General features: G+C 47.7%; 1 protein-coding gene across 2 annotated transcripts in view; it reads left to right on the forward strand.

Annotated features, from left to right (window-relative positions):
* Positions 1–17,766, forward strand: part of GPC3 (glypican 3) — a 153,411-nt gene that overhangs the window by 97,665 nt on the left and 37,980 nt on the right. For both annotated transcript variants that reach the window (XM_054839327.1, XM_054839328.1), the window contains exon 6: positions 9,461–9,581. In XM_054839327.1, coding sequence (XP_054695302.1) covers positions 9,461–9,581 — 121 coding nt within the window. The remainder of the gene's footprint in view (positions 1–9,460; positions 9,582–17,766) is intronic.

Here is a 17,766-nt window from a genome sequence, read left to right on the forward strand (position 1 = left end):
GGATTCCTGAAAATCAGGAGCATTTAAGGTAATGGTGCTTGAGTACCCCAAACCACCAGTTTCTTTATTCAGTGTTTTCCCCAAGAGGGAGCCAAGCAGCTGTTCACCGCATAGGAGTTCTTTCACAAGCTGCTCTGAGAATGTGCATTATTATAGTGGAGTGTTTTTGGCATGACTACAGCAATTCTCCTGCTGGACTGATGTGCACTTGTTGGTCATCAAACTCCAGCTTGCCACTTTTTGCAAGAAGCTTGGTGTTTTTTGAATTGCTAGTATTAATTTCAGGATGGTGACCTGGTTGTTGTCCCGTGCGTGTAATGGCTGCCAGAAAGAAGGGTCTGATTTTCTAGTTTTTGTGCATGTAAAATACACTTTATATCTTAATGTTTCCCTCTTGCATTGTTGGATATTGAGTTTTGCAAATTACATCTTCTTGACTGAAAGTTCAGCTGGCTGGACAGGAGGAGACACTCGTGCCTTGCACTTAACCTGCTGTGCGTGGTTGCTGGATACGTTTCACCTCGGGGCAGGATTGAGTTGCCTGAGCGTGGGCACCACGTGCAACCTAAGACCCCTTCGGGTTTCTGGGACATCCATGGGGGAGATCTAAGACCACCCATGTCCCTGTGGAATAGCAGCTGGGGCTTGGGGGAGACATCTTGCGATTCCTATAGCAATATGAGGTGCCCAGCCTAGGGATAGGTTAGAAAGCACCTGCCAAAGCTGCTGAAAGCTTTGCAGCATCAGGTGAAGACCAGGGGAGAGGGATGGTTGGGTGGATGCTGTGTTTCCACATGTTTCCATGTCTGGTGCTGCACAGATGATGGATAAAGCTGCTTTGGCATTGCTGTGAGCTTAGCATGAGCATCCATACGGGCTTGTCTGGTGTTTCTGTAGGGCTTGTGGCTATTTACCTCTCACATCTTTAATGCGGTACCCGAGTGTTAATTAAGTTAGAGAGGAGCCCTACTGGTTTATCCATTTCCCGACTTCTCTGTCATGACAAAATTTGCTGGTTATTCTAAGCCCTTTTCCTATAACATGTTACATCAAGCCTGGAATAGCAACTTCCCAGCCCCTTGCCAAAGCATTCAGGTACTAGATAATACCGACAATGCGTATCCTGCTATTTGACGCAAATGGTCCCTTCTGCGCCCTACAGGCCTCCTCTCCTGGTTTCTCTGAATCAGTATTTACTCTGTCCTGTTTATCTCAGCCCTTTTTTATCAGCAGAGAGTGAGCATGTCCCTCCTCCCCGCAGACCGGACATGCTCAATGCCTTTCCACTGGGTCTCATTTCCCAGTTTAATCCTTGAACCATCCTCTGTTTCCTCCTTGCCCTTAACTCCCCCTGCCCTGACTGAATGTTCATCTGAGGCAATGCAGCCGGCTGCAGTATTTTACTGTGCTTTTCTCCTGACACAACAAACCATTTCAGTGCAGTCCTGCGCAGACTCTACTTTGTTGGTTGTGTTGATCGATATCTGACTCTACTTGAGCTACGTTCTTGTTTCATCCCTCGCTCTCGGATTTCCCACCGATGGAGCAGGGTTATGCATGGTGCAGCCCCTTGCAACCCCCCTGAAATTAAGAGCTCTGAGGACCTGCTTGACTGAGGGCTTTGTACACCTTGGTTTGGGGTGGGGATGACACAACATGCTCTGCTGACGGATCAGCATCACTCATCCTGCTTTGTGTATTCTAGCATTTTTAATGTGATTCATCCCTCATTGTCTTTTACTGACTCTTACTTTTGTGATCCTTTGTCCATCTCCCTTACTTCTCTAGGTTGGACCATCTAATGGCAAGAATTCATCCTCCTTGAGGTTTGATCTCTGGATTGGTAGATTGATCACCATCCCTTATGTGGGTTTAGCACATGGTGCTTTGATCTGTCAGAAATAATGGCTTGCAAACAGTGGCAACCATACAGGGAAGGTTGATCTTTCTGGTCATGCACTGAGTGGTGCCCGTGTCTTTTGCTGTGCTGTTGCTGCCTGGTTGAAGAACATAAGCCAAAGTGGGAAGAAAAAAGAAAAGGCAAGAAATTACTGCTTTTCACACTTTTTAAAGTGTGCAGAAACATATTGTGCTTTTATGTGACACCACCAAAGTTCACAGCAAAAGCCACATGGGGCTCCAGCACTTGTGAAGAGCTTGTGAGAGGTCACGGTGCTTGAGTGTTCATGGTAGCTGGGGACCAGACCTGCTGGGTGTCCTTCTGTCTCTGTACATCTCTGTGCACCTCTTTGCAGCTTTCCTGGGCTCGATTAATTGACAAGCGCTTCCCTGAGATAGCAGAGGGCTGAACATGGAGAAAGGGTGGGTGCGCAACAGCTTACACCTACTTAAGCAAGGGTTGCCATCATGCCCATCCTTGCCTCTGTCTTCATGCACCATCTTCCCACCTGCCCTCATGCTGGTGGTGTTGGGTGGTGAGATGTTGTCCAGCCCCTCTTATCCTTATCTCTATCCAATGCAGAGAAAAAACAGAGGGTGATTCTTATCACTGAAGTCCTGGCTGAATAATTAGGTCATTTAAAGACTTCAGCTTAAATCAAGTGGTTGTTGTGATACTGAATTTATCTCAGTTTCTATGGCAGTTAGGTGTCTGAATCTTAAAGGTGACTTGAACCTTATATCGTATCAGGGTTTTGCAGCATTTAATACTAAAAGCCTATTAAAATCTAGATTCTCAGAGTTTAATAATCTGCTTACACGAGTATATTCCTTTCAAGCTGTTCTGAATAGAACGACAGCAACATTTGCCCACTGCAAAACTTGTAAGCACATTAAATATTATGGTTAGGTACTGCCATTTCCAAATTTCTTGAGACAAACTTGTACATTAATCTAAATCACCCGCATAACTCTTGTTCTCTTTATACCAATTCTAAATTAATATATTTTTAGCACCTTGCCAGATTCTCTTCTTCAAGCTACAAGTCTCACATTTCCCTGCTGTTGCCAATGTACTGTGGTTTGTTTTAATCATACAAATCATAAACAATGAAAGCACAATTGGAAGCGAGAGAGAAAAATGAGATTCTGTAATTGGAACAAAGGAAATTCCATGCCAGCAATAACCCTTTAGTTCAAGAAGGGTTTGGTTATTTCTGGCAGTGCTGCAAAATATCTGATACAATGGAGTCCCCGAAGAGAGAGGCTGTATAACTTTTCAAGCACATAAAACACAGCTTTGTAGCAAATGTAAGCTATAATGAAAGGATAGTAGGCAAATTCAGTGGGTTATTGAGTGGCCATAATTGTTTCCAGAGTATTTCAGAAATGAAGATCATGAATCTTCCTATATTAAGCCTGCTGCTTGGTCTCAGGTTTAGGCAATTTTTCCATAATCTATTTGTCTTGAACTTTACTCAACTGAAGTAAGAATGGAAGGAGACTTCAGGCTGTCCCTTTACGCTTCAAACTCCCATAGTTTTGCTATGAATATTACAGTTTTTGCTGTTCTTAAAGTCCCATCTTCCAGAACCAGGTGATTATCGGAGACTTCACATTTAATAAAACAAATTGACATCTGCAGCATGCTTACTGGCTGTAGTGCATTGCATAAGGTGGCTGGGAAAAGGCAGCACTTCCCTTTGGCAGGCTGCAAGGTGGTCGATATTTGGAAATCTAGCAGAAAATGGCTCCTTTTTATTTAGGTGAGAACACTCCCCACTGCGAGCGTTGGATTCTCCTGGTTGCTTTTGAAGAAACTTGCTCAGAGCTGCTGGTGGTGTAAATTGACTGTGGCATTGCGAGCTCTGTGATGACTGCAAGCGCTCACTGCAAGCAAGCAAGCAAGTGCACATTGCAAGCCGGGAAGGCACCCAAGTGCCGTAGAGCCCAATTCGCTCCTGCCACCTGCACCCCCATATAACAGGTGTCAGCATACGGTCAAGGGACGGTGGGACCGTGCACCCTGTGTGGAAGAGGACAGCTGGGGTGGACCTGCACTTGGGTGGCCTGCAACCCACACCTAGACCTTGTCTGGGCTGGGACAATTAGTGTGATTGACCTGGTATCTCGGGACAGTCTCTCTTCAGAGAGGAACCAACAAGGAAAGAGTTGTCACCTCTTCTTGGAGGCTTATGGACTCATCCAGGAGTTACTCCCTGGCCGCAGGGTTGGAGCCGCTCTTCCAGCCTTTTGGCTCCTGCTGTTTGCACCGCTGATGTGACGCTAAGGTTGTCCCACTAAACCAGAAGGCAGCAGGGCCAGAGAGAGTAAAATGTGGACATCACCACTGTGCCCACCTTTACTGACCCATGAAAACCAGCTGGAGATGAGACTTGGGTTCCTGCCAGGAGTGTGGGGGAGAAACTTTTCTTTCCTGTCTCCCCTTTTTTGGATCTTTTTGCCTCCTATGTGGTGAGGACTCGGTGTCACCAGCCCACATGGCCTGTAGTAAATCACATCTTGAAATGCAGAGCAGCTTCAGAGGGTTGTAGGTGCTGGAAATCCCACTCTCCCCAGCTCGGTTATTAAGTCCTGTGCAATGAAACCTCTTCTCTTGCATTGTAGCCCTGTCTTGTATTTGTCCCACATCCACTCCCTCAAACAAGTATGAATCTGTAAACAGAGATAGTAAAGGAAGAGCCTGCAAGGGATATCACGCTATTTAAATTGTGGAGCTGCATTTGAATAAATACTTTGCAACTGGAAGGCAGGCATAAATTAATTGTTATTTGAATGAAAAACTTACTTTCCTTTTTCTAAAAGGTGTAATTCTTTATGTTTGACTTACAGGATTACTTTCTCTAAATCACACGTCAGGCATTGCAGTAACTCATATCTAAGCCTAGCATGGCCAAGTAGGATGAACACACGATTTACATTCGTTGCCATATATTTAAATTGCATTTGTCATCTTGTCTTCCTTGCTCTGAAATGAAAGCCTGGAAGGAGCCACATTTGGACTGGAATGACTAAACATTCACAGGAGATGTTTGTGGATGGTGGGGAGGAAAGAAGGAGAAAATCCCTTAATTTGGCTGCATGCTTTGGCATTTATTGCTGGTGGATGAGAAGGAGCAGGAAAGGTCTGTAGTTGTGCTATCTCCACAGAAGACCTCAGATCATCAGTATTTTCGTCAGGTGGTTGTCTTTAAAGTCATTTCTAGTGAGAGCTGCTTATCAGCACATTTTACAATGTAACATTTGTCTTTGGAAAATACCATGTTCCCAGCAAGAGCCATACCCAGAGAGCCCAGGCAAGGAGATGCTGCTGACTGACGTCAACACACGTCAAAGAGGAAAGTATTTTGGGCTTTGCTTATGAAGTGGGAGCCAGAGCATGCTCATATTGCAACACTGATACCCCTTCGGCACCGGGACCCCCTGGGACCATGGGGTGGACTTGAACCACTGTGCATATTTGCTGTTCAGTGCCAGTGTCACCATGGCAGAGGTATGTGATGAGTTTCATGGAGTGGCACGTGTCCTACAGAAGGAGCTGTTTTATTGGCATACGTTGAAAGCAGCTCGAGATGGCTCTGAGATGTCTCCTTTGCTGATCTGTGGCTGGGGAACATGGGAGGAAGGTGACGCTTTGGCTTGGCTTTGCAATGGGACCTGTGAGCCCACCAGCCAAGCAGCAGCTTGGTGGGATGCAGGGGAGCCTGCATGGGGACTGCCCTGGGAGCCCCCCATCCTCCAGTTCCATGGGGGTTGCAAAGGCATCTCTCTGCCATATTAAGGCCTGGCTGCTTGGGCCAGACTGCAGGGAGGGGTGCCAGCTGCCTTTTCCAGCTTTTCTGGCATTTCAGGAATGTCCCTCCCTCACTGAAGCTATATTTCAAAGTCCTTAACCCTTTGTTTGGCTGTATCCCGCGTGCCTGAATGCCAGCCTGGCCCTGGTGCATGGGCAGAGGGGGGTACAGCTGAGGGGGAGCTGGTATCCCCCTTGTACCCACATGCACCAGGAAGTCTCAGCAGAGCAGAGGCAGTATGTCCTGAAGCACCCAAACCACGCGGGAGCTCATCTCTGGCTCTTCGGATGTAGCGTGTCCCCACGCATCTGCTTCTTTGTGATTTGTGCTCAAAGATGTGCAGGTTGCAGAGCGCTCTGCCTTGCTGCTTCAAATGACTTGCGTGATGATGCAAATGGTTCATTTTGGGCCTGTTATGTACCCTTGTACCTCGCCGGGTGGGAAGCACCAGGCAGTGGCACTCTGCTCCTCCAGCATTGCTGTTTTAGGGAGAGATCCCTCTGCAAATGCTTTCAGGTTTGCTTCCTTCTCTGGTAGACTTGTCCCCCTGGGGAAGGTGATCCTACTCCACCACCCTCACCAAGGTCAAGTCAGGGACTCTGTTTTCTGGAGAGCAGTTTCAGTTTTTGGACACGTAGTTAGGGTGACCTGCCATAGATGTGTTCCTCCCTCCTGTACGACATTGCTACAGAAATTCCCTCTGGCAGTTGCATGGATTTCAGAAAGGGTTTTGCACACTCAAACCCAAGCTATTGAGTTTCTTTGTATAAAACTGTTTAGGAGAGAGATTGTATTAATTTAGGTAGGCATCAAACGGGCTTGGTTCTGCTCTTGCTAAAACCTGTTGGAGATTTATCTTGCTAGTTAAATCTCTTAAGCCACAGGAGACTTTTCAGCAATGTGCTTTAAAGCTCCATCAGTGTTTCAAATTAAATTTACAGTGACACCAAAAATGGTAATTTCTTTGGCATCTAAAAAGTCATGCATCTTGTGGATGCTTATGTTCAGTCACCAGATGTGTTTGTCAGGTTGGCACAGTGGCATTAAGTGACTGTATGACAAACAAGCAGCAGATTTAATGGTTCACTGCTCCCAGTGCTTTCTTCCCCTGCAAAAAGTTAAGCCCAAGTATTTGCAGAGCCAGGCAGGTCTGTGCCTGCGGCAGCAGCATCTTTCCACAAGATGGTGCTCGGAGCCTGTGGTCCTGCTGGCTGGCTGTGCGGGGAAGCCAGCCCTTGTCCTGGGCACGGGCTGCTGCAGGCTGGGATCCAGCCTGGCGCTCTCTGGCCCCACTCCTACCAGTCACTCAGCTTTCGAGCTACAATGAGCCTCCTCCATGTGGAAGTGCTTTTCGGAGCTGGAAGCTATTGCATCTAAGGTATAGCTGTGTTTTATACTTGCCAGGATAATGCAACTGTTTAAAAAAAAAAAAAGTGCATGTTTTGCAAAACACTGACTCCTAACTGGAAGCAACAACATGAGGAAAGGTGTCTGGGTGGAGGACAGAGCTGTTGGAGTGGGTCCAGTATGCCTGGGCAGCACTGTGCTGCAGGTGAAGCACTGCATGGTGGGGTGACTCTGCAGGCAGCTACCCTGGTGCTGAGGAGCTGGTGGGGCTTGGGGGACCCAAGCTGATGTCTCTGCTTTGCAGTGATGCTTCTCCTGTACCTGGACAAGCTGTTTATGTTTGGAAAAAGGAATATACACAGGGGTGTGCTCCTCTATTAGAGGCACAAACACCTCCTTTCTCCCATCCTTCTTCGTCTGTCACCTCTTTCAGTGAAGCATCTCGTGGGGTGCTCAGCCCTCAGCTGAGCTGTGTGTGGGGAGGGCCCCGTGCTGGGGACCCAGCCAGGGATGCAGAGCACTCCTGTACGTAGAACTCCTGCTCTGAAAGAGCCTGGCCGTGGAAATCAGCCTCAGTCCTGTATTTTAAATGATGGGAATATTTCAGGTTGGGGCAGATTCCTGCTGCACCAGTATAAGTCTGGGATTCCCTTTGCATCCCCACATGTCCGAGTCGGTCTCGTTCCTAATTTAAGTGGAGTCATCTCCCTGTGTATCCCCAAAACCCTCGGTGTGGCCTCACAGCTGTTGTGGCTGAATGTCCCTGTGCCTCTTGCTTTCTCCACCAGCAAAACATCCTCCCTGAGCTGGCCCCACCATCCCTCCCGTCTCTCTCCCCTCCTTTAAATGCCTGCTGAAGTCCCACTTCCTCCCCAAAGCCTCTGTGAGATGGGGCGACTGTCATTGCCCGAGCTGCCCTGGCAGCGTGGGGATGAAGGATTGGTGGGCAGGGGAACAGGGAGCTGGCAGGCGGGGAGGCAGTCACTGGGGCTGGTGCTGGGAGTTCGGTGAGGACGTGATGTGTAGGAGATGAATTGCAGAAAGGAATATTCATCGTATTTACCCACGGCACCGGAAAAACAGACATACAGTAAAGCAGACTGATGCTTGGCGTTATCTCGGCGATCTTGCTTTTGTAGGCTGTGCCGGGGTTTGGCAGCATGTGCTCGGGCTGTCAGGTCTTGGAGACAAGGACTTGTTTTGTGCTTGTAGAATACTGTGGCCCGTCACTGGGGCTACAATGAATACCAACAACCCACAGCTCAAGAAGGCACCAGTGGGCTCTGTGCCACTGCTGTGGCTGCCAGTGGTGGCAGGTGCTCACTCTGTCCTGAGGCCGAGTGTGAGGTTGGTGTGGGGGCTCTCGTGTCCTGAGCATCATGAACTTACCGGTACGGCGTGTAGAAGTGCATTCCTCCAAAGGCAAGCATGCAGCGATCCCTCCGTCCCTCTTCTCCTTACTTTTATCACTCTGATAAACTTTGTCATTCCATACATTTTGCAGCAGTGAATTTATATTTCTTTCCTAATCACTGATGAAAAACCTGAGTGCAGGCTTGGCCACCCTCCTCTGCAGAGCTGCCCTGGCGGCTGGCTGCGCAGGGAGGGTCCCTGTTGAGAGCTGCATCTGGAGATCTCTCCACCAGCTCTTCATCCGCTTTCCGGGTGCTTTACTGACTTGCGCGGTACCCATGTAAATCGAGCTAGCATGTAGTGCAGAACCCAGCACCACACCAAATTCAAGGTACGTTCTGTCTAAGCAGTTACTTTGATCCCCGAGGCTGGATCTCATCAAAGACTGAAATCAAGATTGTTTGACAACACCTATTTTCCATTAGCAATGTTGACAGCATTAATTATATTCTGATGCTTTAATTCTTTATTATTGAAATCACACATCAGTGATAGTCATTATTTTGCAAGGGGGTTGATGTTATGCTAATCAGCTTGCAGTTAACTGGGTCATCCCACTCATTTTTTTTGGCTGTGGTCACAACACTACCGCTCTTGTACTGGAGCCTCTGTGGTCTGCCAAGATTTATTTTAAACAAACATGAGCAAGCCAGAATTTCTGAGCCAGCTTTTTTAGGACTCTTGGGTGCAAGTTATGTGAAAATATTTATCCCTGTTATATACTGTTTAACGTCTTCCTTGGTTACTAATGGACTGGAAAGGACTTCATTGTCCTCAAGTGATACAAGTACATCATCTTGCTGCTTTGCAAAGGCAGAGCAGAAATATTTATGGGAATCTTCTGCCTTTCCTTTGTCATTATTAACTGTTTTGCGCACTCTGTTTTGGAAAGGGCTGGTGCTTATCTTGGGATTTCTTTTGTTTGTACTGAACTTTAAAGATCTCGTCCCATGACATCGTGCTTTCCTCTGTTCTCACTCCCACAGGTACAGTCTCCAAATCACAAGGAATGGAGCAAAAGCTCAGCCTGGCAACCACGAGGTGAAGATGAAAGGTCCCGAGCCAGTTATCAGCCAGATTATTGACAAGCTGAAACACATCAACCAGGTTTGTTGCAGGCGTGCCAGCAGGGATGGCTCCAGAGTGGGCGGTTTCCAAATTAATCTGGCCTCCCCCGCACTTTCTTTGGGCTCAGCCAGACAACCTGGGGCATCTCCATCTTCTGCAGCTGCATGCAGAGCCAGTGCCGCCTTGGCCCCGTGCAGTACCAGCCTCGCAGGGCATGTGTGGCTGGTCCTGATTTGTGCGTGCTGGTGTGGTGCTCCGCAGGTGCAGTGGGAGCTGCAGGGGTACGTGCAGCCCTCCGGGGCTCAGCCTGTGCCTGGCAGGATGCATGGATGCATCCCTGCGGTGCGCTTCTGCTGGACACCCATCCCCCACCTGATGAAGCACCCAGAAAGATAGAGCTGCTGTGGTGCCCCCGAGCACGAGGTGCCTATGTGGCACGTGCCTGATGTCCCCTCTGGTCAGAGGAGTCCCCTTTGGCATTGCTTGTGGCTGGCAGAGAGGGTCACTTGTTTCTTTGCTGTATCTCCCTGGGCATCCACTCCCAGTCACTACTGGGGCAAGTTACCATCGAATGGGGAAACAGCAGAGCTGGATGAGACCCTCTCTGCTGGGGAAGGAGCTTCCTTCCCACGGTCTCAGACCTGGCATCCTTGCCAGGACAAGCAGTATCTTGTCTCTACCCATCGTGCCAGGCCAGGTTAGGTCTGTGAACAAGCACCACTGCTGCCAAGGGATTAGGTGGCATCTCTGCGCGGCGTTCAGCTTGCTCCCAGAGCCCTTCTGCAGCCGGGCCAGCTGAGCTGGGGTCTAGCTCTGGACTCTACTCTCTGCTCTGTGTCTCTGAGTAGAGGGGATGTTTTTCAGTAGGCTGTTAGCTCGGACCTTTGTACTTTGCAGGGACACAGCGTTGGGATCTTGCAGGGCAAATACTCGATGGTAATGCTGTCTGTTACTACGGGCTGAGCTGCCCAGTTTCTCCCGAGAGAGCTCTTAGTGGTGGGGACCTTGTTCAGGGTCGCTCTGGCACAAGGCTTTGGGCAGCGGCAGGTTCCTGGGGTTAAGCCCAGCTTTGCTTCCTGGCTGGGTGGGTTGCGAGGGCTGGTCTGTCTGAAGTTGCTGCCTTAGCAACTTTTCTGCTAACCTCTGCTTTCCTGCTCCCGAGACTGCCAGGGACTGTTTTCATAGCAGTTCCCGGTTTAACCCCTGCACCTTCCGATGCAGGCACGCCTCATTAGCTGCTGTCTGGGAGTGGGACGCAGCAGTGGATTCGGGGTCCCCGGGAGCACCCTGGCATGTGGGAGCCGACGTGGGCAGCGACAGCGCAGCCCACTCTGCCTTCCTGCGTGCCTCCCCGTGCCGAGCCATGCCATCTGCCAACAGCCCATAATTATGAAAAAGGGGGTGGGCGAAATAGCATAATCAGCTCCCTATTAAATGGGGTAGAGGGCAGGCTTCAACCTGCAGGTGATAATGATATTTTGCCATTCACAGTGAGAAAGTCGCACTGAACAAAACATGGTTATTAGTGTACTTGAAACTGCTGACATAAAGTGGTTGTGAAAAGCTGGCTGCCACATTGGGTCAAGTTAGGTCTTTGCTGAACAGTTCAGGCTGCTGAGGAGCGGAGATCTGTGGAACAGGAGACCCTGGGTAAACATCGCCAGGCTGAACTCAGCTGTTTGCAGCAGCAGAGTGTCTTGGTCAGCCACTGCTCTGGGAAAAATAGTGGTAAGGGGGTGAATATGGTCAGCTTGGTCATGATCTCTTACAGCGCTTCCCTTCCTTGGCTTGCAATATCGGATTGGAACGTGTTATGGGGAACAGGTGAGTTGTTTTGGCTTAAACCGTGTAAATGTAAGAGTCTGAAAAATATCAAACCCTCTTGTAAAGTTGTGTTTGAGAAAGAGGGGGATTGAGAATAAAATCAGGAGAAAATGTGAAGTGATTTGTGAAAATTACTTATAAACCTATCTATTCCTGCGGAGGGTCTTTAGTCTATGGTAAATAGCTTATATATTGTGAAAGTAACTGTGCAGGTCACTTAAATTTGGGATTTGGGGTGTCATAGTTCACCATCACACTTATTGCTTGGCCTACTGAAGTTTTGCACTCTCCTTCACATCTGGAATGCATCTCGAACGCCAAAGAGTAGGAAATGTGGAAGGAGCAGCTCTGGATGAATTACAGTTGTGTTTTTCAGGTGTTGGCTTCAGATCTGGGAAGCGGTGGGGACTCCCAGGCTGGGAGGGGGTGAAAATCTCCTGATCCACCAAGCTCAAGCCAACAGTGGCTTTTAAGGGTTTTCAAACATCCAGAATCTTTTGGAGAAAAGAGCATCTTTTTGGGTGTTTTTAGTGCTCATAGCTATAAACTGGATTCCCCATGTGACTACCAGTAAATTGTGAATCTGGAACCATGTAATGAATTCCTCCCCGTGCGTTGTGTTGGAGATGCAGCTTGGATTTTGTGGATGTGGGTAGACTCAGGAGCCATGCTAGTTTGTGCAATTTTTGTTAAGAGTTCCACAGCTTTTACTTTTACTTGTAGATTTTTGCTAATGTCTGTAATTTGCTGATGACTTGGCTTCGATTTATCCGAGGCTTCTCACGCTGCTGAAAAATGTGTGTTCTTTCAGCAGTGTGCCACATTTTCAAGCTTGCTTGAGTTTGGCAAATGTGTTGTGTGCAGAAATCATGCTCGCTCATTAGTTCGTGTCTTCTCAAACTAAATCTGGGTAAGTGCGCATATATATATATATATATATGAGAAATTCTCATCAAACTTTTGCAGTTTGAAATGAGAATGGTGTTTGTGCCTTAGAACAAAATCCACAGGGACTGAAAGGAGTATGGAAAACTTAACGTGGAGAGAAGGGGAAAAATTTGCCAAATTGTATTAGTTTGGTTCAAGCACGTTTTATCAAGTTAAAGTAAATAAATGCATAAAGCTCACTGCCTGAGTAGTGTGCTTTCTCAAGCTGGTCCTTTCAGGATGAGTCCCTCTCGGTGGTGCCTACTTACTACATCAAGACTCCAGACCATTTTTGTTTCACCTGAACATGTGATTGTGGGTGGTGGTATTCTTCATGTGTTAGTGCGCGAGGTAGTTTCTTATTGCCATATTGGAAGTAAGGATTTTTATTTTTTTTTCAGTTCTGTTAGATGTCTACCAAGTTTTGATTTGCGTTATTTTTGCTGTGTGCCCAGAGGCATGAACAGCCCATCCATAAATATTAGCATTGTTATCTCAGCTGGGAGGCCAAGGGTCACCTTCAGGAAAATGAGTTGGAATTGGTTCCTAACTTTTATTTCCCAGAGTGGATGGGGTCTGTTTCTAGCTAGAAGGGTTTTCATTCATCCCACACGTGAAACTATATTGAAATTGAAAGGTTATTCTGTGTCAGCACGAGGTCTTGCTCAGTTTTTTTGTAACTTGGTAGCATCCCTAGGCAAAAAGTGGTGTGCAAGGTGAGCTATTTCCTCTGGTCACACAATTTTCCTCCCACCATGGGGATGTTTAGGTGGCTGACAGATGGAGATGAGGTTCAATTTTTAACAGATGCATATGGAGGCGGGAGCCATGGTGTCCTGTGTCCCACGACCCAGGCGCTCTGCCACGTTGGTGACCTCCTCTTGAACCTCCTCCCAGGAAGGGCTCTGGAGAGCGGACCTGAGGGATGCTGGTGCCAGGAAGCAGCAGGGATGGAGACTGTGGGTACCAGCTCAGCTGATGTGACACACTTAATCCTCCCTCCTGTCCCTCTCGGTCCCCATCTGACTGTTGCTCTCTGCAGTGCTTACGGGGCTCTGACACCGCTGGAGCAGATGCTTCACCCCATCCTTACTGCACTTACCTGCTTAAGCTTGTGCCCAGTTCTTGTCACTTTTTATGCTTAGATAAATCCTGGTGTTTATCATAGGACCATCTCTACGAGGAAGAGTGTAATATTGGGAGAAAAGGGGGGAAAAACCCCACCAAAAATGAAGAATAAAATCCATAAAAGGAAACTTAACTGGGGGAGATGTGTCTTTACAAGACTGAAGGGCCTGGAAACATATTGTACATTTCCAGACACTGGAGTTAAGGGCTCATTTAGAATATTTCAGATATACTGGAGTTTGACAGTTCTTTGGTTTCCACATCAAACAATCTGTAATTTATTGCCCCATATAGGGACTGTGTTTTTATCCATATTGCATATTCTCTAGCCAGAAATCTAACTACCATATAAGCTCTTAAAAAAAAAACCAAACCCTTTGGGGATTGGAATCCAGGCAATATGCTTTCACAGACCCTGAGAAACTCGCTTTGATTTATTTCCTTGGAAATAAGGGGAACACACAATTTCTTGGAGTATTACAGCTGTGTTCCCCCCCCCAAGCAGGATCTCGCCGCCTTTCTTCATGTACTCGGCGTAAAGACGCAGGTCCTGCCGTGAGCCCCATGTGAAAGTGCCTCGCGTTGCTCTTCGTGGGGTTTACAGGGGGATGAGAACAAAATTTAAAAGTTTTACGAGGCAGTAAAACACGGAGCTTTAGCTGGAAGGGAAGAAGAAAAAAAAAAAAAAAGGAGGCTCAGAGGTGCGAATGACCGAAGACAAAATAGACTTGAAGTTCGCAAAAAAAGCATGTCCCGGCATTTAAGTAGCCGCGTTTGAAGCTAGGTTGATCAACCAATATGTCCTATATTTGTTTGTAGGTTTAATGGGCTGTTTCCCTGCGGCCTGGCTGCTGGGAGAGGGCACGGCAGAGGTCACCCAGAAGTTAATTTGGAAAGAGGCCAAAAGGCCACAACTTGATTGAATCAAATGTAAACAAAATAGGCCTGGGAACAGCGCGATGCCCTTGCGCCCGAGTCTGTCTCGACCCCTTTGCTCAAAATATCGAGTATGGCGCAGCATCGGGGACCGGCAAAGGGGGTTTAACCCTGCCACGGGGGGACGATGCTCGGGGAGGCCAAGGGTCGGATCCAGACCCTGCTTGGGGCGCACGGGGAACGTGCAAATGGGCTGTCTGGGCGGTGCGACGATTGGTCTCCATGCGCGGGGCAGCTCGAGGTGGCCACGGGTGCTCCCCAGGGAGACGTGGGGTCCCGGGGTGCCGCCTTGCCGGATCCTGTCCCAGATGGCTCCAAGCAGGAAAAACTATTGAGTTTATTATGGGACACCCTGGGGAGCCGAGTGTTTTTCAGGAATATATTTTCCCTTCAGAAAAATCCATGACTTTGACGGCTTTGATGGAATCACATCTCTCTGTGGCCTGCTAGGCTTTGTGAGGTTTATTATTCCCACTGTACTCTAATTCCCTAGCCAGATGAAGCAGCATAATAATTAGAAAAGTGCACAAACTGCCAGACTGTTAAATAACGTGATGCGCAATGCTTATCACTTGAAAATACAATATTTAAATTGCACCAAAACAAGTCGCTTTTGGCTCATTTTCCACTTTTAAATTTAGTAACTTAACACTACAGTGTCTGAAGTGTTGTATATGTGTAATATAATTTATCAAGTCCTCAAAAGAAATGTTAATAAACACAACAATTACTTGGACACGCCTTTTGTTCAACATTATTAAACAGTTTGCAACAATTAAAATATTAAAACCACATGTTGTTGAGAGCAACCAGACATTGCAGTTATTTCTTACTAAGGCTATTAAATAAAATGACAGAAGATTTTTATTTTAATGATAAATGCATTTTGGAATGAATCGGCTAATTCTTCTTTTACTACACAAAATAATCTATAGCTCCACCAAGTCTAGGCCTGGTACTTAAAGACTAACTCCATCCTCCCTTTGAGCCGTGCCTCAGCTCTTGTTAACACGCCGGGTAAACGGTCTCCCACTCCATATGCAAGCGGCAATTACAGGATTTTGCCAGGACAGTTAAATCAGGGGAAGTGTGACCCTCTGTAACGAGAACGTAATTAAATTTGAGCGTATCTGACTGTCGGGTTGCTTTTTAAACCCAAACCCCTCCTTCCCATCTTAGTAAGAGCCGGCGTTTGCCCACGCCAGCTATCGCCTGTCGGGACCGTATCTACAAATGTCCCGGTGTTATCGGGTTTGTTGTGGGAACGCTGTACCCACAGGTCACCCGAAATGGGTTTTCTTTAACAGCTCGAGATTAATTAGACCCGGTGTGTTTGCATGTGTGTTTTTAAACAGAGGCGTAATCTGGGCTGTGTTTGCTGAAGTTTCTCGCCTGTGTTACCTATGGTCTTGCACGAGACAGCGGAGCGTAAGGGCTGCACTGTTAAGCCCCATGCTTTTACAGCTTTTGCAGTTAAATTTGCTGTGGAATGTGAGGTATTTCCCATTTTCAGTAAGAAAAGGGCGGTAAATAAGCACATTTCTGGTACTGCTCAGTGACAGCACAGTCAGAGTTGTGCTGAGCGCCTGAGCATCTCCTGTGTGCTGCGTAACCCGGCTATGACTGCCGTCTCTTACTGATCAGTTGTTTTTATTGAAGGTAGTGCCAAAATGCCCATCAATATCCAAAGTTGTCCTCATCAGCCAGTTTTTTGGAGAAGATAATTAATTGTGGGATGTTCCTCGGAGCGCCCAAGTCCTTTGGTTCACAGCAATGTGTCCCTTTTGTTGGTAAATAGGGACTGCAGAGCTGTCATTTTCTGAGACAAGATTCACTGTTTCCTTGTCCTTCCTACTTTCATTGTCCTGCCCATGGCAATGAATTTCAGGAACTCACGGGAGAGGACTGGGAAAGGTGCGTTCCTGTGTGAAGCCATATATCTCCTACATCAGTATGAGAAAGGAATGTCTCACCTGTGCTTCCTTTTTCCTAATCCCGCTTGCCTTTCTGAGAGTTGCTTTACTCATCGGAGGTGTTTCACCACTTACCTGGTATTGGAATAGGTGTTTAGCTCAGGTGAGACTAAAGGAGCAGCAAAGCTTTCCTGGGTGGTGAATCTGGCTCCTTGCTTTTCTCAGCAAGACTGGGAAGCTGGGGCTGAGCTTGGATGGGCGGCAGATTTGGCTGGTTTCCACACTAGTTTATTGTTAGATGTTCATAACCTTTGGGTAACATAAATAGCATTTTATCACCCTCCATCCCTGAAATTCCCTAGTCACTGTTGTCTTATGCATGAGAAAGGATTCAACTTTGTCCCTGTGGCTCCAGCTCCAGTGGGGAGGCGGGTGCCTCAGGTGTGTCCTGCAGGGACCAGCCTCCAAACAATGCTGTGGAAATCAGCTGGGAAAAAAATACCTTTGTAAGAGATTCATTTGTTTTTGTGTCCAAAACATGCAGCTGATGCACAGCGGTGCTTTAAAACAAACACCAGATATCCTGTACCAGCGCTGGGGTTTATCCTGTTGTGGAGGAAATAAACCTGGAGGAATCTTTGTGCAACAAAACATGGTGTAAGTGGAGCCATTGATACCAAATTAACAGTTAATTACAGTTATTCTGGGCCTCGTTAATTGTATCCGCCTTGTGCTGTGACTCAGGCTGGTAATTTAATCAGTAGATATCCAGGGCGGGTGTCCTCCCTGATGGTCCCAGTAACGGAGCACGCAGCTCACTCTGGTGTTAGTGGGATGATTGATAGGTTTCTCATTTTTGTGTTTTTCTCCAAAATTTGACTTAACGTCGAGGGTTTTAAAGTGTGGTCCAGAGCGAGATGGGATTGGGATTCAGGGAGCTAATCTCCATCGTCCAGAGCAGGCCTGGAAGGTAACCTGTGGTCTTCTTGGCCACAGAACAAATCTGATTGCTTTTGTTCCCCGAGAAAAAGCCTTGTTAACAATAATGTTACTTTTGATTCCAGCCTGATGGCATGTAACTGCTTAACGATGATGTTCTCAGGGGAAGGGAGGAGAAAGCAGTGCTGTCAGGCCTGCTGTGGGCTGGGAGGGCCAGCTCTGGCAGGAGGTCCGCTCTGCACCCCAGGCTTTGCTTCGGGAGCGTTGCGCCCAGCTGTGGCACAGTGTGCAGGCGGTGTTTCCGTGAGCTGGGATGCCTGTGCGATTCCTGCTCCATCCCTGGCTGCTCCGTGCACAGGGAAGGTTGGAGCTGGGGATTTCCCAGGTGCAATTCTGCCGCTTCACCAAACCACTCTGTGCAGTGGCAACGAGGCACATTTATGGCTTTTTTTTCTCCCAGAGGCATTAATGCGTACCTGGTCTGCAACACCAACCGGGGATGGGTAGCAGGGGAGTCCTTCCCAATCCTGCCTGCTCAGGCTGCTGTGGATTTGTGT

Source organism: Grus americana, chromosome 12 (genome assembly GCF_028858705.1).
Source record: "Grus americana isolate bGruAme1 chromosome 12, bGruAme1.mat, whole genome shotgun sequence".
Lineage (NCBI taxonomy): Eukaryota > Metazoa > Chordata > Aves > Gruiformes > Gruidae > Grus > Grus americana.